Source organism: Myotis lucifugus, unplaced genomic scaffold, assembly GCF_000147115.1.
Source record: "Myotis lucifugus unplaced genomic scaffold, Myoluc2.0 scaffold_0, whole genome shotgun sequence".
Classification (NCBI taxonomy): domain Eukaryota; kingdom Metazoa; phylum Chordata; class Mammalia; order Chiroptera; family Vespertilionidae; genus Myotis; species Myotis lucifugus.
In genome coordinates this window covers 9,222,036-9,248,988 of record NW_005871048.1, presented here as the reverse complement: position 1 = coordinate 9,248,988, position 26,953 = coordinate 9,222,036, and the positions used below count along the sequence as shown (strand labels likewise).

Sequence of the window (26,953 nt, the reverse complement as noted above, 5' to 3'; positions counted from 1 at the left end):
AAGGGCATATACCCGGGTTGCAGGCTCTATCCCCAGTAGGGGGCGTGCAGGAGGCAGTCAGTCAATGATTCCTATCATTGATGTTTCCATCTCTCTCTCTCCCTCTCCCTTCCTCTCTAAAATCAATAAAAAACAATATTTTTAAAAAAAATGTTCCACTTTAAAAACAAAACAAAACACCATAAGATACACCTCACACCTGTCAGAATAGCTATTATTTAAAAGACAAGAAATAAGTTTGGTGAGGAAAAGGGAATACTTGTGCACTCTTGGTGGAATGAAATTGGTGCAGCCACTGTGGAAAACAGTATAGAGGTTCCTCAAAGAATTAAAAGTAGAACTACCATAGGATCCAGCAATTCCACTTCTGGGTATTTATCTGAAGAAAATGAAAACAATAACTCAAAAAGATATATGCACCCCCATGTTTATCAGAGCATTATTTACAATAGCCAACATATGGAAACAACTTAAGTGTCCATCAGTAGATAAATAAAATATTATATATATATATATGATCTCCAAATGGAATATTAATCAGCCATGAAAAGAATAAAATCTTGCAATTTGTGACATGGATAAACATTGAGGGCATTATGGCAAGTCAGGTAAAGACTAATTCCATATGATATCATTTATATGTGGAATCATAAAAAAAAAAGTTCATAGATACAGAGAATAGTAGTTGCCACAGATGAAGTTTTTTTGGGGGGAGGGCTAGGGGCAAATGGGTGAAGAGGATCAAAAGGTAAAAACGTCCAGTTAGAACATAAATAAGTCATGGGGATATAATGTACAGTTTGATGATTATCTATATATATAAAAGCCTAATATGCAAAGTGTCCCCTAAGGATTTCGATCGCTCGCTATAACATGCGCTGATCACCAGGGGGTGGCACGGAACAAAGGAAGGCCCCAGCTGGCAGGCCGCAGCTGGGGAAGGGAGGCCCCAGCCAGCAGCCGGAAGCCAGGGGAGGAAAGCCCCAGCTGTCAGCTGGCAGCCTGCAGCTGCTAGGGACCTTACCCGTGCACGAATTTCATGCACTGGGCCTCTAGTAGTTAATAATAGTGTACTGAATATTTCAAAGCTGCAAAGGAAGTAAACCTTAGGCCCAGCCGCATGGCTCAATAGTTGAGCATCAACCTGTGACCCAGGTGGTCACAGTTCAATTCCCAGTCAGGGCACATGCCCAGACTGCAGGCTTGATCCCAGTGTGGGGCATACAGGAGGCAACTGATTGATGATTCTCTCTCGTCATAGATGTTTCTAACTCTCTCTCCCTCTCCCTTCCTCTCTTAAATCAATTAAAATATATTTTTAAAAAATAGCAAACCTTAGAAGTTCTCATCACAAGAAAAAACTATGTGTGGTGATGAATGTTAACAAGATGTATTGCAGTGACCATTTTACAATATATAAATATCAAATCATTACATACCTAAACTAATATTTTGTCAATTAAACCATAATAAAAAAAAATGTATGGGCATTAATAGAACATTTAATCACATTAACTGAGTTCAAGTTTAATCCCTAAAAATACTTAGTTTCCTTATTTCTTATAGTTTTATGAAATAAATTCAATCTAAACTACTTGATTATCATTTTTGTTACTTATTTTAAACTATAAAGTCCATGTATACTATTGCAAATTGATGGAGGTATCATCTATTATAGGTCTACACCTAATCCTATCTAATGAGTAATATGCAAACTAACCGTCACTTCATGATAAAGATGGCGGCGCCCACGGCCAGTAAGGAGGGAATATGCAAATTGACTCGACAAAGATGGCAGCGCCAGCCGGAGCCACGGAGCCGGCCAGAGAGCGGGAGAGCGGGTGGGAAGGCTTGGTGTCCTGGGTCGCCCCAGCGAGAGTAAGCAGCGTGAGCGGCCACCCCACTGGAGTCCTCCAGCCACACCCCGGCCTCGGAGGCGACGGGCAAGGACAGGAGTGGGATGGGGATGCTACATCCAGTTTGGGCACTGCAGCAGGGCGCTGTGTGCGGATGGAGTGCCCAGCCCACATAGGGGCGCGGGCGGTGGGGAATGGGGAGCCCCTATTTGGGAAATGGATGCTCAAAGAGCAGTGTGGCCGCACACACCTCGCCCACCTCCTCTGGAAGAATTCCAAGGAGAGGTGGGGAATGGCAGGCTTCAGCTGCACCTGCCACCTGCAGGCAGCGCCGCCTTCACTCACTTGCTCACATGCCGTAGGCTCGCTTCTTCCAGGACGCGGATTGGCAGCACTGGCGGAGCATGGCCATCAGTTCCAGGTTAGAGGGCCGCTGCCTCTCGCTCCAGGATAGGTGGGACGATTTGCATAGGAAACTAGGATGATGACCCCTTAAAGGGCCCAACTCCCTGAAAACCAGACTCACCCAAAAAAGATAAGCTCTTTGCTACTGTACTGATCTGTCACCTTTAAGCATCATTCACACATTAGACACTTTATCCCTATCATTAGAACGTTATAAAATAGATGTGTGCTTTTTTTAAACTTTATTTTCCAGATAAGGAGAGGTAGACTCAGGGTCTAAATCCACAACTGTCTGGGTGGAAAGCTTCTGTTCAGCTCTGAAGGCTGGGCATGTGGCAATGGACGACCACCCCAAAAATACTAGATCAGTGGTTCTCAACCTTCTGGCCCTTTAAATACAGTTCCTCATGTTGTGACCCAACCATAAAATTATTTTTGTTGCTACTTCATAACTGTAATGTTGCTACTGTTATGAATCGTAATGTAAATATCTGATATGCAGGATGGTCTTAGGCGACTCCTGTGAAAGGGTCGTTCGACCGCCAAAGAGGTCACAACCCACAGGTTGAGAACTGCTGTACTAGATGGTGAAAGGAGGAGCTGGAAATGAGACAAAATCATGTGTGCATCTTCAAAGTAAAGTGGATGCCCCTCCAGTATAGGCACTTTCTAGGAGACCTTGACAATTATTGGCAAGCTGCCATTCTGAAGCAAGCAAAGGTGAAGAAGGAGTACAGGTAATGCAGAATGGAAACTGCAGTTTGGGCAGATCAAGGACTTTGACCTAGCAATGTAATGCTATCAGAGTTGGGACGTTCTGGGATTCTCAGAACTTGGCAATTGATTTCTATTGTTTGCTTCAAGAAATTTCAAGCAAATGCCCTGAGATTTTATACTTCTATAATAATAAAAGCGTAATATGCTGATTAGACTGGACATCCTTCCAGACGAAGCCAGGGCTGTGAGGGTAGCCCCTCCCCGGTGCCAGAGAGAACCCAGTGTTGGCAGCTGGGGGAAGGAAGGCCTACTCTTGCACGATAGGCCTTCCCTGCCGGCCTGATACATCTGTACATTTGAATGTGTATATTATCTATACTAATAAAAGCCTTGGGGGCGATCAGGCCAGCAGGGGAGGGAAGTTGGGGGCAATCAGGTCTGCAACGGAGCAGTTAGGCATCAATCAGGCTGGCAGGGGAGCAGTTAGGGGGCGATCAGGCTGGCAGGCAGAAGTGGTTAGGGGCAATCAGGCAGGCAGGCAGGTGAGTGGTTAAGAGCCAGCGGTCCTGGATTGAGAGAGGGATGTCCGACTGCCGGTTTAAACTGGCAGTCGGACATCCAACGAGGGGTCTCAGATTGAAGAGGGTGCAGACTGGGCTGAGGGACACCCCCTCCCCCTGTGCACGAATTCTGTGCACTGGGCCACTAGTTATCTATAAAACAGTAATGGGAACATTACTGTCCCAATCAGGCACAAGGATTTCCTTCCATTTTAAAAAAGTACTTCTAACCCAGCTTAACAACTAATCCCATTTCAATTAAGGACTTGAAAAAATGTATTAGAGGCACATTTTTAAAAGCAAATACAGTATGAAATCTTGCTTTTTACTGAGTCGTATAATTTTGCTTGTTTATTTGCTTTCATGGCTATTTGATTTACGTCCTTCTTCTGGACACCTTTAGTATGCAACCCTCATTCTTTAAACAACCAAAAAACCACACAGACTTAAGTTGTATGAAAACTTAAGCTGGTACTATCAGCTGAAGACACCATAAATAGCACCATAAGAACATTTGTGCTAAATTTTAATACTGTTCATTAACAGTTGCATCTTCCTGAGTTTGCGTTTGTTCTTTGGCATCGGCTTAGGATATAATCCATTTTTCAGAAGGTGTTCCTTGCTGAGGCGAATTTGAGCACCATGCTGAAGCTGGAAAGAGCATAAAGCTCGAAGAGGGCGAAGCAAAGTCTGTTAAGATAAAAAAGAAAAAAAAACTAAAAATGTGTCTGTGACAAGTTATGACATTCTATCTAGATTTCTCCTTCAGAAACAAGCATTATTACCTTAATTATCATTATTATTATTAGCTTTTAACTATGAAGAGCAACAAGTATTCTAATAAATATATGGGATTTCTAAATAAGCAATTTATTTAAATTCATACCTTACATACCACCAAGTAACTCCAGTAAAAAGACACAAATTGATTTTCCATATAGGTGATAAAGCTTAGATTTAGTTTTATACATTAAGATATTCAAACACCACAAAAGTGTTGCCATTATAATAATTTAATCTGTAACAAACAGACAAGAGACCTTTAGTTAATAAAAATAAATTGATTCATTTTCAATAACAGAAAGATACAAGCTTCCTGCTATCTAATAACAATTAGCTGATGGCAGTGATGGGTAAGTGGTTGACTAATGCAGACTAGTACATGGACCACATGCCAGTCAGACACCAGGTTTTGGTGCATTCAAAATAATTCTAACCGTAAACATACCAGCCCAATTTAAATACCTACAGGGCAGCCATTTAACAGATGCATGTGAACTGGGTGGATCCATAGGATAACAGAGAGTGGTAGAGGTTGTAAACAACTGGAGCATATACCTTTCCTAAAGTTATGCAAATTTTTAAAAATTTTAAGTAAAAACACTATACCAGTGCTTTATACCATATAGAGATTTCAGTTTTAATCATATTTTGAGTCAGATTCTTTCCTTAAGCCTGAGATCCCTGATCTAATTCTTTTAAATAATAATAGCAACACTTGATTGAACAGTTAAAAAAAAGGAATAACAAAAAAACTCAGATTAAACTATAAAAATTTTAAAATGTCTGTGTGAAAAATTATTTCCCCACATATATAACACAAGTGGTAGAAAGGGCTTCTTAACAGCTTTAATATGCAATGAACTCTTACAAATTTTAGCAGTCACTAGTAGTTGCTTCTTCATATCCATTCTTTTCTTCCTTATTAAGCCTTTTGTACACCATAAGCATCTATAGATGCTTTAAAAAATCATTTTTCATGGGAATTTTCAACTGAAAATATTCAAGAACACCCAAATTGTGAGTAATATGTTTATTTTTATAATATTCATTGCAAACTGATTTTTTAAATTCAAAATATCGTGGTGTGTGGGGATGGTTTCCGTTTTGGACACATGGCGGTTAACTGGTTAAAAAAATCAAAAATTGTATTCAAGGTGGCAATGTGTCCAGCTAGTGATATGACATTGGGTAATGACACAGTCTATCCAATAAGATGTAAGTGGAAGTCTTTGGGTGGGGCTCCCAGGGATTCTCTTTAAAACAGGACAGACCTAGCAGACAGAGGCTTTTGCTCTTTCTTCTGGACTGGAACATGATTGTTAGAAATGGAATAACCACCTTCTGACTACAGGGCAAGAAACATGAAGATTAAACCAAAAATATATATGATAATGAACAGAAAAGCAGGAAAAAAACCTGGGTCTCTGATGCATCACCAGCCCTGGACTGCTCACTTCAGCATTTCTTATTTACAGGAGAAAAGAAATTGCTATATGGTTCAACCACTGCAGTAAGTGCTCTGTTACATAAGACAAATATCCTGGAAAAGCTCTGCATGACACTGTTGTAGAAAGACCCTTAGATATGTGTGTGCGTGTGTGTGTGTGTGTGTGTGTGTGTATGTATATATATAGAGAGAGAGAAATATAGATATATCTGTATATATCTATATCTATATATATCTATATCTATATATAGATATATATAAATAGATAAATATAGATATATATAGATAGATAGATATAGATATATATTATATATATAAAACCCTAATATGTAAATAGACTGAACAGCAGAACCGAACAAGCGGTTGCTATGACATGCACTGACCACCAGGGGGCACGCGCGGAACATGGTGGGTGTCTGCAACAGGTGGCAGAGCAGGGAACGTGGCGGGTGTCAGCCTCAGCAGGATGGTGGAGCAGGTGAGCAGGGGCGTCAGACGAAGGCGGAGCGCCAGTTGCTGTCATTGGGGCGAGCCTCTGGTGGTTACTGAAAATTCTTGGCTCCCGTGCACCATGGTCTCACCTGGCACTCACACTTGCTGCTGGTGAGGCCCCACTTGTACCCGCTGCTGGCGTTTGGTGCCAGCCCTGATCACTCGGTGCCATCATGGGTACCAGTGGCAGCTGCCGGCCCTGATCACCCCTGAGGGCTTCTCTACCTCCCCCTGCTCCTGAGGGGTGATTAGGGCAGCAGCCGCTGCTTGCACCCACTGATGGCACGAGCCCCGCTCACACCCGCTGCTGGTGCTGGCCCCAATCACTCTGTGCTATCAGCGGGTGCGAGCGGGGCTGGCACCGTCTGCGTGTGTGAGTGGCAGTGGCGGGAGCGGGGCTGCCGGTAGAGAGGGGACCAGGCGCCGTGGCGGGAGGGGCTGGGCAGGGGTGCGGAGGATGGGCCGAGACCTGCCCCTGTGCCTACCACAGCCTAATGGTCCACAGTTCCTTTCAAGCAGCCCAATTCATGCACTGGGCCCCTGGTGTTCTTATAATTTCTTTTAACATCTTCATTTCTTCAAACAAGACAGGAAATTTGAAGATGACTATATATTACTTTACAGAGTTAGCACAGTGGATTGATTGGATTTTGCATCACTGTACTTAGGAAACATATCTAGGATTATGTATAGACTGAGACAATTGAAGGTTCTATTGCAATTTTATGGAATTTATTAAATTCTGCATAGACAGGAGAATACTATATTCCTCTGGTCAAGAGCCTCTAACTTTTACCTCCTGAACATATGCCACCTCTGGGCAGAAGCTTTAAAAGCAGTATATGATTGACCACCTCCCTTTATTCCTTCCTTGAAGAAAATGGAATGACATGTCTAGATAGTGCCTCCATCAGCCTGGTTCCCTAAGTGACTTCAATGAGCAGAGATCGCCTGGCAATCCCAATGGACAGGCAGTGTGAGAGAGACATACACCGTTGTTGTATTATGCCATTCTAACTTTTACCTCCTGAACATATGCCACCTCTGGGCAGAAGCTTTAAAAGCAGTATATGATTGACCACCTCCCTTTATTCCTTCCTTGAAGAAAATGGAATGACATGTCTAGATAGTGCCTCCATCAGCCTGGTTCCCTAAGTGACTTCAATGAGCAGAGATCGCCTGGCAATCCCAATGGACAGGCAGTGTGAGAGAGACATACACCGTTGTTGTATTATGCCATTCTAATATTGGATTTTTAAGTTACTGGAGCCTAATCCAGCCTATTTTTTTAATTGAATTTATTGGAGTGACATTAAATAATAAAATTATGTTTCAGGTATAAAATTCTAAAATACATCACCTACATAATTTATTGTGTGTTCACCATCCCAAGTCAAATCTCCTTCCATCACCATTTATCCCCCTTATCTTCTTTTACCTCCCCCCACTACTACCCTTCCTTTTTTGTAATCACCATTTTATTGTCTGTGTCTATGAGGTGTTGTTTTTTGTGGGGGCTTTTTTCTTAATCCCTTTGCCTTTTTCACCCAGCCCTGCAACCTCCCTCCCCACTAACAATTATCAGTCTGTTCTCTATCTATGAGTCTGCTTCTATTTTGTTAGTTTATTTTGTTCATTAGATTCCACATGAGTGAAATCATATGATACTTGTCTTTCTCTGATTGGCTTATTTCACTTAGCACAATGCTCTCCAGGTCCATTTATGCTGTTGAAAAGGTAATATTTCTTTCTTTTTTACAGCTGCGTAGTATTCCATTGTATAAATGTGCCACAGCTTTTTTATCCACTCATCTACTGATGGACACTTGGGCTGCTTTCAAATGTTGGCTGTTGTAAATAATGTTGCAATAGACATAGGGGTACATATATCATTTTGAATCAGTGTTTCAGATTTCTTCAGATATAACATTATATGCATTATATCTGAGGCACTCTGAAGCTTTATGAGAGATGGACCAGATATCAGGAACAAAGAAAATCTTCTATTTATAAAATAAACAAGATAGTTTCTAAAAAGGTTACTTGGGGGAAAATCAGTGTTTTGTAAATCCTTTTATCTATAGGTACAAAGTGAGTTTTCAAGGGACCATTATTACCAACTGCTGGTGCTGAGTGTAGCTAAGGCACTTAGGCTACAGCACAAAGATTGGCCACATCTGGTTATAAAAGTTCATAAGGTCAAACTTCATAAGCAGAGAGGGTGCTATAATAAAAAAGATTCCCAAGCTCAAGATTTCCAAGGTATGAAAACCCTGGTAAATATTATTGCAGCTGATGAAAATCACCAATTTTCAGTTCAAAATTTTTGTCAATCCTATCAGAGGGACAAGGAAGGGCAAAAGAATTAATTATTTTGAGTGCCTGATGTCAGGCAATTACACTTTATCCCATTCAATTCTCACAACACTATGAGGTAATTAATTTTCTTATATTACAGATAAGAAAATAAGCATTAAGAGATTACATGAATTGCCCACTGGCAAAAAATAATGATGATAAATGATGAAGTTTTATTTCAAACCTGCTTCAAAGCTCCTATCATGCTAGACTTCCAAGGGTTTGTCAAACCTGCTTCAAAGCTCCTATCATGCTAGACTTCCAAGTGTTTGAAAAACTACTCAAGAATAAAGGATGAGGATAAATCAACAAACTAAGAAGGCTATTATTTTGAGGAGCCCTACCTCTATAGAATGAAGCAGGCTGAAAAATTACTACTCTCCCCCATCATGTTAAGGTTCTATAACGATGCCATTAATTAAAGGTTATGAGTGGGGGGAAGGGTTGGCAAAGGAAAAAGAGAAAACACCTTTATGTTTCTCAGAAGAATGTACCAATTTTTTTATGATAGCTAGATCTGAACAGGCTGGACTTGGGGTGCCCCCACTAAGCAAGCTACATTTTTGCCATCTGCAGTAATAAGCAACTTAGGATGTTTCATTTTGCATTTCTTCTGCTCATACTTTAACCAACCATTTCATTAGTACCTCCCAGATCACACGTCTGATTGTCAAACATCCTTTTCCTACTACTGCTGAAAAAGCAAAGAGAATGAGACTATTACTTTGGGATTTTACTTTCAATTTTATTCATAGATAACAATAACAAAAACTGAAGAGATGAAAGATCATGTCATCATTCTATATCTTAAACTTTGCCTGTTGTTAGATATTATACTCAGAACATAGATAGGTTTCCTGCTATCATGGTACATTAATTAATACCAGAATAATCTATCTTATAAAACCGGGAAAGGGGGCAGCAGTAGCAGCATTTAGTAGTAGTACTAATATAAACCCCATCCTGAACCCCAGCCCTATTATTTTACAACTATTATTATTAAACCAACATCACTACCAACATTAAAGCTTCTGTTTGGGATTGCAGTGAAGATCAAATTCCAATTGTGAGAGTAAGAGATATACCTCCATAGAGGATTCTTTTTATTTGTTTTTTTTTATTTTATTTTTTTAAAAATATATTTTATTGATTTTTTACAGAAAGGAAGGGAGAGAGATAGAGAGTCAGAAACATCGATGAGAGAGAAACATCGATCAGCTGCCTCCTGCACATCTCCTACTGGGGATGTGCCCGAAACCCAGGTATATGCCCTTGACCGGAATCGAACCTGGGACCTTTCAGTCCGCAGGCCGATGCTCTATCCACTGAGCCAAACCGGTTTTGGCAAGAGGATTCTTTTTAGAACCCAAAAGAAGGAGAGGAAAGTAAGTTTTATTGTTTTTCATAATCCTCAGCCAAGGATATGTTTCTATTGATTTTATAAAAAGGGAAGAGGTAGAGAGAAAGAGAAGAAAGGAGATACACACACACACACACACACACACACACACACATACACATACACATACATACATACAAAGGGAAAGAGAGAAACATCAATGTGAGAGAAAAATATCATCAATTGACCAGGGATCGAACCAACCTATGTGCCCTGACCTGGAATAAAAACCACAACCTTTTGGTATACAAGAAGATGCTCTGACCAACTGAGCCAGCTGGTCAGGGCAAGGAAATAAGTTCTACATCTATACACAAAGAATATATTTTCCCTTCAAGATTTGAACTTTTAATGGATCCTTGGTCTAATGGTGGCTGATCCAACCAACTAAGCCACACTGGCCAGGGCCACAAACTTCTATCACAGATACATTCTACTTGTCACTTGAGCTACAAACTTAACAAGCTATGTATTTCTAACTTTTCTAGATAAAATCTAATCAAAATCTTATTTTCAAAAACTATGTAATCTTTCAAAGACATACCTACCTCTTGTATGTAATTATTTTTCTCTAAGATGGAAAGAGCAACAGCTGCACACTCCAGTGTAGACAGGCACCTATTAGTTGGTTGCGCCCGAATTACGTACTGACTAGAAATGCTAGTTTTTAACTGCACCTGAAACCAAAAACAGAAAAGAATGTAATTTTTGTTTTAAATTTAAAACTATAAAGTCTGTGTTTTAAATACTAATTAATTTAATTTCCTTCTGAAATTGCCAGTTTAGAAATATTAAATGTATCAATATTTTCTATACACATATCTACATATATCCTTATGTTAGTTATTTTCAAATAGTATAAGAGGATACCAGAATACATATATACAAATTCCTACAAATCAAAAATAAGTAGACTAATAGCTCCCTCTCAATGGGCAAAAGAGTGAATAGATACTTCACAAAGAAGATATAAGAATGGCAAATAGGTATGTGTAAAAGGGCTCAGCATGATTTAATGTAAATTAAGATCACAATGATATAATATTTCATACTCACCAGAACAGTTAAAATCAAAAAGACTAACAGCACCAGGGGAGGATATGGAGCAAATGAAATTCTCTAACACTGTAGTGGCACTGAAAATGGTGTAATCACTTTGGAGAATTTATTTCATAATTTATCCTCCCATTATTTCTTAATATAAACTGATGGGTGTGAATGTGTATATAGACACACACACATACACATACGTATGTATGTGTCCTCTCTTTTTAGATAAAAGGTGACATACTATACATTTTTTATCCGTGAAGATAATATTTTAACTGAGACCTAATGACTGAGACAGAATCAGATATAAAAAAGCAATAAAAATTTGAATGTCAACACATTTGGCCTTTAGATTCCTATTTTAATTAAATGAACAAATAATTTTATACTCACAAAGCCATATTCCTAGCCCACACTCTGATCAGAATCACATTTAAACATGTGTGGATAGATGAGAATTCCAGCTTTTACTCATAAATTATGTAAGCATGGGGATTGACGGTAGTGGTGTCTAAGTATTAATACAAAGCAACTTATTAAAATCAGGTGTTCTCTCTTATTTTCTTTTTTTTAAATATATTTTTAATGATTTCAGAGAGGAAGGGAGAGGGAGAGAGAGATAGAAGCATTAATGATGAGAGAATAATTGATCGGCTGCCTCCTGCACATCCCACACTATGGATCGAGCCCGCAACTTGGACATATGCCCTGACGGGGAATTCCAGTTCATAGGCTGACGCTCAAACCACTGAGCCACGCGGGCTGGGCTCTCTTATTTTCTAATATCTCTAAAGTCCTATGAGTCTCTCATTCCTTTACACCATTAAAACCCATCCATGGCATCTTGTCCCTCAATCCTTTCTCTCCTTTGTTTCTCATGCAGTCCCCCCATAATATAGTTCTATTAGAATTGCTTTTTGTTCAAAGAATTATCTTCTACAACTTGTTTCCTTTCTTTCCTCAGAAAGAGGAAGAGGAAAAGAGGAGGAAAGAAGAAAGGAAGAGAGGAAGGGGGAGGAGAGGGAGAGAGAAAGTAAGGGAGGGAGAGAAGGAGGGGGGAAAGCACAGTGGGTATCATCAAGATTCATTACATAATGTATTTGGTTTTGGGATACATCCTTTAAAGCATATTTGACTAATAATGTTTTAGATATGATCATAGTAAGATTATTCTACATTTCTACCAATAGCAAAATAAAAATTAGATGCAGGGAAGCGAAGAGATGGAGGAAAAAATTGAAAAACATGTACAGTGATGAAAGAAAGCCTATGATTAAATAACTGTAAGAATAATTCATGATGTTGATTAACTGTAATTACTAATGGCTTTAATATTTCATCAGGTCAACTAGTAGAACAGAGTATAGAAAACTAGTTTTTCAATACTCAATTTCAAGTCATCACTGAAGAAATTATAATAGCTGATTATAACAAAATCTTTGTGAAACATGCAAAATTCACAGTAAGTTTTGTTTATTGGAATGAATTTGATTTTTAAAAGACATTTCTCATTTCAGGGAGGTGTTTTAATTTTTACTGTGACCCACATGGCTATATGAAAATTCAGAATTTGAAATTTATCATGTGTTACACTTCAGAATATCCTACACACATCATCTCTCCAGGAATTATCCAGTAATTGGATATATTAAAAGAGTATATAACTAAGATCTGTCATATTACTAATATACACTAGAGGCCCAATGCATGAAATTCATGCAAGGGGCTGGGCCCTCGCAGCCCCGCCTGCCTTGGCCGGCCCTCGCAGCCCTGGCTTCTTCCAGAAGGTCATCCAGACGGTTGTTCTGCTGTTTGGTCTAATTAGCATATTAGCTCTTTATTAAATAGGATGTTATTAGAGTATGCTAATATGACATTCTCCAAGCTCCTCTTTTTTTGTGCTATTTCACCTTCATCACATATTTAATTCAATGAGTAAATAAGCAAGTGCAAAAAGAAACACTGTGGATCCATCTTTTTGAGAAGTCACAGGCATCATAACAAATAATTTGTCAAAAGTCTTATCTTCTCAAGTAAATGTACAAGAAAATTCAAGGCAAAATTATTCAAAGAAAAAAATTAACATATGATAACAGCATGGAATATAGAAAGAAGACTTATTGAAGACCAGGATTATTATATCAAACCTGACAATAATTAATCAATCTCAGTCAAGTCATTCAGTTTCTCAGTTCCTTCTCACCTATAAAAATCAGACCACTGGCCTCTGCTATAGTCACAGCTGGTCTTGCAGCAGAATCAGCCCGTGGGTCAATCCCTCCCAGTGACCTGCCAACAGCAATCAAGGTTCAACTACAACAGGGGGGTCGCACCTAGAGCACCCAGCTCAAGTGACTGGGTAGGCTGTGACCCTACAGGACACCTACTACAGGAGGCTACTCTACCAAGTCCAGGAGACATAGCATCTCTACCTAATACATAGAAACAAACACAGGAAAGCAGCTCAAATGAGGAGACCAAAAAACGGGTCCCAAATGAAAGAACAGAACAAATCTCCAGAAAAGGAACTAAAGGAAATGGAGACCCTGACTGAATTACATGTATATTTTTTCCATTTTCATTGAACAGCAAAGTGAAAAAAAAGTTACATATAGGCATACATGCAAACATAATATTTGTCTATTATTTAAAGAACAATAATCAGCCAAATTTTGACCCTGAATTTACTATCTTACCAGCCTAACAAAATGACAAGGATATAAATAGCTGCTGATTGAAGAATACGTCTTTAAACTCAAATATACAATAACCATTCTGTGTGAGAGCTGAAAAGGTAGTAAAGAGAAATATAACATGCATTATATTCTGTGGTGTGGAATTTAATTTTATTGATAACTGTCCATTTAACTATAAGTCAACATATTGAGATGTTAGATAATACTTATATTTGTTCTGTTAATTACTTTCTTAGACTATTTAAGAGAGCTAGTGAAATCCAAAAAGTGAACTGGTATTTTTTAAATGAATCCATTCAAACACAACATAAAGTCCTGTGTAATCACCATTAATGATACAATATGTTCCACTCAGAAAGATGGTAAAATTCTGTCAACTGCAATGAAGAATAAAAAGAATATGGGAAAAGAATATGAAATGGAGAATTCTTATCAAATGGCAGAGATTTCTTTTCTAATCAGGAAGAAATATATTCTGCTTTCAAATTAAAAGTGAATTTTCCCAAAGCTTATTCATCTTTGCAAGTGATTTAAGTAAAAATTCTATTAAATCAAAATCAAATATTCTATTAAATATAATCAAAACCAGTGACATGTTAATTCCACACTTCTTTGTGGAAAGGCATTAATTACAATAAAAGTACCATTATTATAATATAAAATATTTAACAAATTGTGGTTTATTATTATATTGTTTTTCACCAGCTGCTTAATGAAAGCTTCTCCTGTAGTTTTAACTTACTATTATCTTATTAAGCCTCTCATCATTTCTTTAACCCATGTAAAAGCTGTTTGTGTGTATTTAATTTATTGGCAATATCTAGAACCTAATTTCATCTATATTAATTAGTTCTCTTTCTACTAAACATGGTCAACACTCTAAGCCAGAGACACACCCAACCACACAAAATCTTTGCAACTATTAGCATGAATTTTATCATTTTTTAAAATTGATTTTTCACTTACAGTTTATATAGCACAGAATTTATTTTTAAACTAAAGGCCCAGCGCACAATTAAATCGTGCAGGTAGGGTCCCTAGGCCTAGCCTCCTGCGATCAGGGCCATTTTCTGCCCGCTCGCCAGTCCCCAAGCCAAATGCCGCTTCCACCACTGGGCTGTCAGGCCGTTGGGATCACCAGCTCATCCCCAGCTGCTCTGGGGCTCAGGCCTGCAGGAAAGCGGGCGCTGGAGACTTCACCTCCATGCACATGCACTGGGCCTGCCGGCTCGGGCTGCTCACACGGGCGCCACCACCACCACCGCTGCCGCTGCCACTGCTGCTGGGACTTGAGGCGCTGACAGAGGCTGCCCTGAGCAGGCAGTGCATTCCATCAGGGATTGGCCCGGTGCACGCACATGGAAGTGAAGTTGCCAGCGCCTGCTTTCCCGCATGCCTGAGCCCCCAAGCAGCCAGGGATGAGCTGGTGATCCCAACGTCCTGACAGCCAGCCCAGTCCTCCCGCCACCCACCCCGATTACCCCACTCACCATTGCTGATCCATCGAGGCTGCGGGTCAGGGGCTGGGTCGAGGGACCAAGAGGTCAGCAGTTCAGCCCGCTTGCCAGTCACCAGTCTCGCCCCACCCCCGCCTGTGAGCGGACCGAGAAGTGGTCAATGCCACTTCATGGCAACTGGTCGTTTGGTCGTTCCGGCCATTAGGAACACTGGCTTTTTATATATATAGAATATAGATAACGTTCTCTCCAATGATAGTATTCAATTTTAAGTCACCATCATTTCTAGCCTGAATCTTTGCAAAGGCCTATCTGAATAATCTTGCTTCCGCTTAAGTCTTCTTATATCATTCTTGTTGTGTCACCTAAGTGAACCTTTAAAAAATAAACAAGTGTGCCTTTGAAATCTAACAAATAAATAATAAATAGGCAGTGTTTGGAGCAAGAGGCATAAAACTCTGGGCTTCACTAAGAGGAAACATACAGGACTTTGCAAGGATGGATTACAGGTTTCTAAATGTTGAGGGAAGCACCGTGTTTTACCGAGAAAGTAACCTGATTATTTTCTCCTAATGTTCAATGGAATATATGGAATTAAAGGTTTTATTGGGCTGCATCATTATGTTTTATCATAAAGAAAAAACTGAAGTCATAATAAAATATTTTATAACACAAACTCTCTCTGTACTTTCCAGTCAATTTTGCTGTGAACCTAAAACTGTTCTTTAAAACAACAAAAAACTGATCACATTATCACTCAGATTAAAATCCTTAGCTTGCCACTAAGCTAAATCCTCAACATGGTCTATAAATCTTCTACCTCATCAAGACTGCTCTCTCCATACTTCCATCACTACACACCAGCCAGACTATGTATGAAATTTTATTTACCCTTCTTTTTGCTAACTACTACTTATCCTTTAGTTTTCAAATACTAGAGAGGTCTTAGTAAGCCCCAACTTCAATCAAATCCCCATTTTAAGCACCCTTATAAAATTTACTTTAATTTATAATTATATACTGATCTAACTGGCTGTTTATTTCCCATGATGTAAGCTCCACTAGGACATAGACTGTCTGTTTTACTCACCACTATATTCTGGTGTCAAGAACAGTGCTCAACACCCAGTGGCTGGTGTTCAATAAATAGTGGTTAAGTTAATGAACACTGATCACAGCCATTAGAAAACAAACTATACCTATGAATTTAAACCCAGCAACACTTAAATTGGGGAGGGGGGGTGACTTTACTGGGGAAGCAGATGTAAAAATGAGAAGTGGACAAAGGATCTGTATGAAGAGGTTAGGGATTAGTGTCTGAATTTAAGCTTATGAAGTTGATAAAATACTACTTTAGTCGATTATCAATTTTTACATTAAAAGGCTGGAATTGAAAAATATATACTAGTCATAATTTATCTCTTTTGAGGGATGTTAGTAAGTTTATATAGCAGGGAGAGCCCACTTATGGCACACAAATCCTACAAGAACTAGAAATTTAGCCAAAAATAGTACATCTGCATTTAAGCTGAGGCATCTATAAAAAGCACTTAGACTTTATGAATCAAATATGAACTCTTCTTAATTATAAAATATGTAGTGCTTATCCTATCCTTTTCTAAGAATATTAAAATGATTACTTTCTTTTATTCTATGCAATTCTAACATTATTCTCTATGATGCAAAGTTTAAAAATCTTATATGTAAATATTTTCAGCAATTTCTCTAGGGATACAGGAAAAAATCAACTAGAGAAAAACTCAGCATGTTATTGAAATATACATCAAGAACATAAATAAGTTATCTTTTCCAGACATTATGCTTTAATTCACAGTGACATTTTCAGAGCACTCATTTAAAGAAAAAAATTATAAAGGGAATAAATGTCATGAAGTGTTTTAAACTGTACAGTCATATAAAGAAAGTAAATGTCACAAAAACTTTTTCAACTGGTCCATTTGTCTAGTCATATATAGTTTTTGCTAACTACTACTTATACACACACACACACACACACACACACAACACACACACATTTTTATTTTACCATAAAAATAGAGATACCAAAAAGTTTCTAAATTGTCAATCCAAGAAATATATATAAAGTTAATATCATGGAAGGTAGTGTTTCATGATCAATTATATCATTCATGTTTCTAAAACATTTAACATTCTATACAAAGTTAGAATTTTTTAAAAGATTTTAAAATAATCAGAGACTGTTTTAATAACCACAGAATTTATATTTTGTTCTTTAAAATTAAAATGTTTTATCCTTTTTACTCTAACTTTTCATAATATATTTATATTTAGCTATAGGTTCTTAAAAAATCTAAAAATGTGAAGTGTCATGAAGACAGAGGACACTTGCTGCACAACTTATAAAATAAACTTTTACTTAAAGTGAGTAGTTTTGGAATTGTTTAATAATATTGCATAGGAGAGGATAATTAAGTACTATCGCTGTAACAATTTAGTATATATTAGTTATCTTTTGATCACTCAAAGGTCAACTTTGGTTTTAAATTCACCTATATATTATACCAGTGGAGAATTTGCTGACCCAAATTTGGACTTACTAAAATTCTGATGCAAGATAAAGAGGCTTACCTGGAAGTCTGAAATGAGAGTAAATACTGTGCCTAATGATTTACAAAAACAAATATCCTTAGCATTAAGTCTGACATGACAGCTTAATAAGGTAGTGTATAACGCAAGGTTACCATCTTTATTAGCAAAATAATTGAAAAATTTTACATTTGTGCTTTTACTTCCTATATTCATCAGTGTCTTTTCTAGATATAATGTTAACTATAAAATATCTAAAAAATACAGAAATACATAATATAAAAAGTCAAGTGCCCTGTAATGTCACCACCCAGAGACAATGACTATTTACTAGTGGTATTTATTCTTCCAATACTTTAGTTTTTAATATGTAATTATAAAAATCTTTATATATACAAAATAAAATGTATAATATTTGAGTTATGAAGTATAAGACTAAAACTGACATCCCTGGATCTTCTAACTATTTAAGAAACAGAATATAACCAAAAGGACTGACATCTCAAGCTACTCCCCCCCCCCCCCAATGCTCTCTACACATACAAATATAAATAGATAGATAAATATATAGATAGATCCATACATCCAATTTCACTTAAGAATGTCCTTAGAGCCCTAACTGGTTTGGCTCAGTGGATAGAGCGTCGGCCTGCGGACTGAAGGGTCCCAGGGTCGATTCCGGTCAAGGGCATGTACCTCGGTTGCGGGCACATCCCCAGTAGGGGGTGTTCAGGAGGCAGTTGATTGATGTTTCTAACTCTCTATCCCTCTCCCTTCCTCTCTGTAAAAAATCAATAAAATATATATTTTTTAAAATGTCCTTAGTAAAACAGTAAAAGTTCTCCTGATAAACTTGGCCTTTAAAATAACCACTTAATATGTTCCATTTTAGAACAATCAGACACACAAGTTATAAATCTAAAAACTATTCAATTGTCACTTGCCTTTTAAAAAAATCCCTCCCACTTAAAATTATTTGTGTAACATCAGACAAGTTATTTAAACTTCCTGCGACTTAGTCTCCTTATATGAAAATATGTGACAGAATCAGCACCCTTACAGTTATAAAATGTTACTATTCTTTAAAAAATAATAATCATCAAAAGCACCAAGCCAAACTGTTTCTACAAAGACAGCATAATAGTAATAACAAAATCATGTATAAACTAGAGGCCCGGTGCACGAATTCGTGCACGGATGGGGTCCGGCTGGTCAGTCTAATTTGCAGGGCCCCAGTCAAAAAGTAAAAAGGGTTAAAGACAGTATTATTTCAGCTATATTACAGTTGTATTGAAATTATAAGGTTTAAAAGGCTGAAATGTTTCTCTGAAGTATTTCTTACAACTGCATGTGGATCTACAATTACTCTAAAATCAAAAGAAATGTAAGCTTGAAACTTATGTGATTTTATTAACCAATATCACCCCAATAAATTCAATTAAAAATAATAAATAAAAAGTGTAATAACATTCGATCTTCTAAACGTTTGTGTCAGAATATAATGATGGAGCCTAATAAAGTTGACCCAAGGGCATATTAAAGTGAGTCACAGAGATTTCCAGTTAATTTGAGTCTTGTTAACTGATACTCAGTTTAGCCATGTGCTTGGATCAGGTTCTGACAGTCTAGGAAGCCTAAGGGTGATGGATTAAGACTGTGTTCACATCTAAGTGTACAGATATATACTTTCACAGCACATATTGTTTAATGTGTTTACCCAGCCACAGGAGATGGTTTCCTGCACATATCCAGATCAATATACTACTCTAGCCTTATGTATATAAAAGATTGGGCCCAAGAGGAATGGCTAAACCTCTAGACATTTTAATGTGACTCTTACTGACTTGACATTACCATCTGCAACTGTGCACATCCTAGCAATAATTTTTGAAGTCTGGACTGTATTGCTGATTACTCTAGCTATGTGGACTTTTGTCTGCTTCCCTTAGATCAGTGGTCGGCAAACCGCGGCTCACGAGCCACATGCGGCTCTTTGGCCACTTGAGTGTGGCTCTTCCACAAAATACCATGTGCGGGCGCGCACATACAGTGCGAAGTTGACTTAAAACTTTAAGTAACGTTTATTAAGTTAATTTTAGGGAACGTTGTGGAGTGAAAGAAGATGTAGTGTCAAGGACTGAGAAAGGTATGTTGAGATGGTTTGGACATATAGAGAGGATGAATGAAATGAGAATACAAGACGAAACAAGTATACAAGACGAGTGTAGATGGGAGAGTTGGAAGGGGCCGACCTCAGCGAACGTACCTCAATCAGATTGAGGACGTTTTTAGCAAAGGCCAGCTTAGGAGTACCCTAATTAAGGTAATAACAATGTACCTACCTATATAGTTTAAGTTTAAAAAATTTGGCTCTCAAAAGAAATTTCAATCGTTGTACTGTTGATATTTGGCTCTGTTGACTAATGAGTTTGCCGACCACTGCCTTAAATTATTTTTTAGTACTTTACTGAGGTAAAACTGATATAGAATAAACTGCACAGAATTAAAGCACATATGTGTATATATCTGTGAAACCAACACCACAATCAAGATAAACATAACCATCACCCTGTAACCCTGTAATCTCTTCTCGTCTCTCCCTCTCTCCCCACCCAATCCCATCCAGGCAAGCAATGATCTTGTTTATGACAGTATAGATTAATCTGGATTTCCTAGAATTTTATGTAAATGGAATCACACAGTTATCTGGCTTCTTTCACTCAGCATAATTATTTTTGGATTCATTTGTGTTGTAGTGTGTATCAAGAGTTCATTGCTTTTTACTGCTCAGTAGTTTTCCATTATATGGATATACCACACATTTTTTATCTATACACCTGTTGACAGACATTTTGGTTGTTCCTAGTTTGTTGCTATTACAAGTTTAACGGCTATAAACATTCATGTATAAGTTTCTGTATGAACATTAACCTTCATTTCCCTTGGGTAAATACCTAGTCGTGGAATGGCTAGATCCCATGTTAGACGTATGTTTAACTTCTTAAGAAACTGACAAACTATTTTCCAAGGTGGCTGTATCACTGTACATTGCCCCTAGGAGTGTACGAGCATTTCAGTCACTCTAGCAGTAGTTCTCAACCTTCTGGCCCTTTAAATCCAGTTCCTCATGTTGTGACCCAACCATAAAATTATTTTCGTTGCTACTTCATAACTGTAATGTTGCTACTGTTATGAATCGTCATGTAAATATCTGATATGCAGGATGGTCTTAGGCGACACCGGTGAAAGGGTCGTTCGACCGCCAAAGGGGTCGCGACCCACAGGTTGAGAACCGCTGTCCTAGAGCTTTGCCAATACATGGTGTGGATAGTCTTTTTTAATTTTATCCATTCTAATAGGTGTGTAACAGTATCGCACTGTGGTTTTATTTTCATTTCTCTAATAATTGTAAGCATCTTTTCACATGCATATTTGCTATTCATTTATCTTTGACAAAGTGTTCAAAACTTTTGATCATTTTTAAATTGAGATGGTTTTCTTATTATTTTTTGAAAAATATTTATATATTCCAAACACAAGCCCTTTCTCAAATCTATTCTTTGCAAATATTTTCTCTCAGTCTGTGGCTTGCCTTTACATTCTCTCAACAGTGTCTCTGAAGAGCAGAAGCATCTAATTTTAATGAGAGTCCAAGTCAATTTATTCTTCTATGAATGATGTTCTTGGTAAAATCTAGTCAAACCCAAGATTTAAAAAAAAATTCCTCCCAGGGCTCTGGTCATTCCCTCACAAGTATCACCTACAAATAACAAGAAAAATCCACCTCAGAGAAAAATGAGTAAACAAAAAAGGAAACCATAGGATCCTACATAGCTATTACCAGAAAATTGAGAAGAATAAACAGGAAAAACAAATGTCAAGGGAAGAATAATTTAACATCAAGCAATAAATTACAGTATATCCAGAAACAAAATACAAGGCAGCTAAAAATGAATGAGGGAGCTGTGTATATACAGATACAGAACAGGCCCTAAAATGCATTGTTAAATGAAATGCCAAGTGTCTATGCTATCAGCAAGGACTAAAGCAGGGCTGGCTCGTTGTTTCACAGATTTTACATGGTGGAAGTACACTCCAATCTGGTAAAGAGACAAGGATGAGAGTAAAAAGATCAGAGATAGGGGTTTGTATTCATTGCCATTCATAGAGCTAATCTCTTGATTTTAAAAATGGAGGGAAGATATCCTGCAGATAGCATAGATACTTGTTAAATGAAACGAGCAAGGTATCTACCATATACAGTGGGGCCTTGACTTATGAGTTTAATTCGTTCCGTGATGGAGCTCGTAACTCAAATTACTCGTATGTCAAATCTTAAAGTGAACGAGTGAGACACGTGATGCTGGGCTGATGTTGTGGCGTTCACTGTGACATTCGCTGTGCCAACTAGCGGTGAGGTATCTGAAGCTGGCTCATAACCCGAATTTAAGCTCGCAACTCAAAGCAAAAAATCGGCCAAGAGATGGCTCGTATCTCGAAAACCTCGTTAGTCCGGACACTCGTAAGCCAAGGCCCCACTGTATCTAAGGGGGAATATATATATACATATTTAGTTGCATATAAATAAAATAAATCTGAAAAAATAGACAAAAATCTTAATATATTGGTCACTTCTTTGTACATGGGGCACAGAGGTAGGAGAAAACTTTCCACTACAGACTCTCATATCTTTTGAATTTTCAGCCACATGAACATATTACTTTTATAAAGTATTACATTCCAAAAAATAAATGCTAATTATAGTCTTTTCAACAATTATTTAATTATTGTGATGCAAGAAAGTGATTAAATCATTGCTTTCTAAAATGTACCCTTTAAAAAATATAATTCAGGAAAATATGAAGAACTTCACTCAGCTTTATATTAAAATTTAAGATACTCTAGCTTCAGAAATATATACTTCATTCTGTTACTCTTTGGTAATAATGTGATGCAAAGTATAATCCATTAACTAAGAAAAAGCTAAAATAAATAGGCAAGTCCCAGTCCAGTTACCCAACAAAAATAATTAAATACTGTTATACACATTATCAATAAATAATACTTGGTAGATGCTCTCTATAAGCCAGGAGTTATGCTAAATGCTTTGCAATATATTATCTCACTTAAACCTCACAAGCACCTATTAAGTAAATGCTGTCATTATTTCCATTTTCCCAATGAGAAATCTAAGAGCAGAAATGTAACTTGCCATGTCAAACAGCCAGAAAGTTGTAGAGACAGGTATAAAGCCAGCAGTCTCACATCAGGACCTGAGCTCAGACACATTTTGCCATACACCCTGTCATGCACATTTCATTACACCAAGTACACTAAAGTTCTAAGCAGACAATCTTCTATATACTCCTCAGTAATTCACATTTCATACTAGTAAACTAACAGTTCTTAGACTTTGAATTAATTCATTTAAATTTCTATGTAGCATTGAAAACTGGTGGACCTTACTTTTAAGACAGAATGCTATCCTAAGAATATAAATTAAACCAAGTCACTCAAGTGTAAAATCCTGATCTCATAAACTTTCAATTTCACAAGCTAATTACATGAATTACTCTTTAATTCATAGGTAAAAACATATTTTAAATACATGTACAGCTCATGATTAAGCAGATAAAAATAGAGCAAAATATGTAAAGGGCTAAATATGAAATTTTGCAGGGTGAAAAATTCTTACATATTTATATAACAACTAGAGACCTGGTGCACGAAATTCATGCATGGGGAAGGGGGGTGTCCCTCAACCAGCCTGAACCCTCTCGCAGTCCAGGACCCCTCGGGTAGGGTCCCTAGGCCTGGCCGGCGATCAGGGCCTATCGGGGCTTTCCTTCCCCTAGCTGCCGGCAGATGGCCCCAACCCCGCCGCTGCCACTGCTTGCCATCTGTGCAGTGCTGCCTCCCCCTCCCTCACCACTGGTTGCCTCCCTCTGCAGGCTACAGGCGTGGGGTGCAATCACTTGGCTGGCCTGGGCCTCCCTCTGTGGGGCGATCATGGGGTGATAGTGGGGCCCCCTGACCAATCGCATCGCATCTGCCTTGGCTGGCCTGGCGCCAGTGTGTGTCATAGCATGGTCATCCGGAAGGTAGTCCCGTTGTTCTGCTGTTCGGTCATTCTGCTGTTCGGTTATTCGGTCTATTTGCATATTATGCTTTTATTATTATAGATTTTATCAATAATGAAATTTCATCAGCAACCTCTAGATGCAATAAAATATTTTAAAATATGTATTCTTTCTTCTGATTTTTCCATTTCTATTCAAGATGCTTTCCAAACTTATACAAAAATCCTAAATTTTAAAATTATTTTCATTATTAGTAAGGTATTGGAAGGTCAAGTATTTTCAGCCATCTCTTCCCACTCCACAATCCTTTGTAAACAGAGGCAATTTTACCCACCATGCCCTATAACTGAGACAAACAATCATGACAGTTGCCAAACTATACCAACCATGCCTGCTATGCAAATAACCCTTCTTTCTCTGAAATAACTATGTCCACTGAGCTGAATTAATGTATTACTTCTCCAGGATTACCTCTGCCAACTGACAGCTGTTATAAGAAAGTTTATAGAGTGCCCTAACTGGTTTGGCTCAGTGGATGGAGCGTCGGCCTGCAGACTGAAAGGTTCCCAGGTTCGATTCCGGTCAAGGGCATGTATCTTGGTTGCAGGCAAATCCCCAGTTGGGGGTATGCAGAAGGCAGCTGATTGATGTTTCTCCCTCATTGATGTTTCTAACTCTCTATCCCTCTCCCTTCCTCTCTGTAAAAAATCAATAAAATATATTTTTAAAAAAAGTTTATAGAGTATATACTGCCACTCACAGTATGTATGTACTCCCAACTGTGGCAATGCAAAATAGTTCTGAATAATGTACTCCTATGAAAGAATGCAAGCAATTAGAGACAAAGACCATCAGTATCATAATATGGCTCACTAGAAGTTACAGTAATTAATATATACAAACACAAATTCATTTTATGTTAGCAGATGCTTGCACATATGACTACAACCCAGTAGCATCCATTGGATCAGGTATTAATCCTATATAATAAAAGCCTAATATGCAAATTGTCCAACCTGGAGTTCCACCAGGAGTTCAACCACTCACTATGATGCATGCTGACCACCAGGGGGCAGCACAGAACATGGCAGGCGTTGGCGATGCGGCGCTGGCAGCAGTTGGCAGTGGAGGTGCTGCCGGCCTGATGGGCCCTGAAGAGAGCGGGACTGTGGTGTGATGGTGCAGCAGGTGAGCATGCAGCGCCAGGCCAAGGAGGGTGCGAGCGGGGGCCCCATCACCCCACTGATCACCCCGCAGACAGCAACCAGCAGTGGCGGCAGGGGGCGGGGCCGCCACCTAGCTCCCAGGCACCGAGGGAGCTGGAAGGGGGGCCCAGCCCGATCAATCGCCCACAGGCGGGATGGTGGAGCAGGTGAGGGGGCGGCGCCAGGCCAAGGTGGGGTGCCAGGCGGGGCTGCAAGGCTGGGGGCACAAGCTGGGGCCCTATTCCTGCAGGCCACCACGAGGGACCCCACCTGTGCGTGAATTTGTGCACAGGTCCTCTAGTATTTAATAAATAGTATGCATTATAAATCTGCCCTATCAGGTGGATCAGTTGGTTGGAACATCGTCCCGTACACCAAAAGGTGGCTGGTTTAATTTCTGGTCAGGGCCTGTACCTAGGTTGCTGGTTCGATCTGGGGCATATATGGGAGGCAACTGATCAATGTTTCTCTCTCTCTCCTTCTCTCTGTCTCTAAAAATCAATTTTAAAAAACATATTCTCAGTTGAGGATTTTTAAAAAATGTGTTATAAGCCTTTCTCAGAGTTGTTGAAGTGACCAGGACAACCAAGAAATTACTAGTGATTGAATTAAAGACCAAACTGCCCTTAACTCAAACTTCTCTTAACCTCAAGCATCCAGAAAATGCCCACAAACTTTTATACAATAATCTAGCTCAATTCTCTCTAGTGAGAATATATTTCAACCTATATATGTAACACTAAATTTTCTAATAGATACATTTTAAAAGTTAAAAAAAAGGTGAAATTAATTTTAATATATCTTATTTAACACAAGAGTCAAAATAAAAAATTATTTTATAACTATTATTACTAAAATAACTATTATTATAAAATCTATAATAATAAAAGTGCAATATGCTAATTAGACCGGACACCCTTCCGGACGACCTGCTGGACAAAGCCGGGGCTGCGAGAGAAGCCCGGGTCCCGAGTGCCAGAAGGAAGCCGGTGCCGGCAGCCAGGGGAAGGAAGGCCTGCTTTTGCACAATTTTTGTGCATCGGGCCTCTAGTTATTTTATAATAGTATAAAAATTATTGAGATTTTATATTCTTTTCTTAAAACTAAGTCTTTGAAAGCCATTGTGTATTTTATATATACAGAACATGTATTTAGTTGGCTAAATTTTAATCATAAATACTTAATCGGCATTTAGATTTTATCAATAAGAGTTTAAAAAGTAGTTCACACATCTAAGTTGTTCCAACATATTTCAAAGTTTTCCAATCATACATTCATATACCATATAAATATATCCCTTCAATATATATTCACATTGACTAAATTGGTTCATCTTTTTAAAATCACTGCTTTAACTCAGAAGCAAAAGCTTACCACTTTAAAATCCATGACTGTGTAGTAAGTAAATTCACTAAACCTTATGTCAACTCAGTTTTACTAATGTCAAATTCAAAGGGTTACTTCATAAATTGAAAAGTAATTTCAAATTTATCAATGTTAACAAAGCAATCCTCAAGTTTTTCTTGCAATTTCCTTTCCTTGAGCTTCAAATTCACCTGCATAAACTACAATAATGGTGAAAAAACTTTAATCACAATGCCATTTTTTTTTGTTGTTTTTGTTTGTTGAACATTTGGTAAACATTTTAACTTGGAGTTAAAAATACATATTTTTTTTTGTAAAATTCTTCTACTATGCAACCAATAAGAATTAGCATATAACAATTGATTAAGTTCACTGTCCTCTATTTTTTTCAATTGTTCCACCACATTAGTCAGTAATAATTAATAGCATTTGTACATATAAACATAATTATTCTTAACAATTGAATACATGATTACTTTTCAGAGATACTACTTTAGAAAACTAAGGTACAAATA

General features: G+C 38.1%; 1 protein-coding gene across 1 annotated transcript in view; it reads right to left on the bottom strand.

Annotated features, from left to right (window-relative positions):
• Window positions 1–3,842: 3,842 nt before the first annotated feature.
• Window positions 3,843–26,953, bottom strand: part of DTWD2 (DTW domain containing 2) — a 71,036-nt gene continuing 47,925 nt past the window's right edge. Inside the window, 2 exon segments of the mRNA XM_006081123.3 lie at window positions 3,843–4,228; window positions 10,566–10,694. Of these exon segments, the coding sequence (XP_006081185.3) occupies window positions 4,058–4,228; window positions 10,566–10,694 (300 nt within the window). The 3' untranslated portion in view covers window positions 3,843–4,057.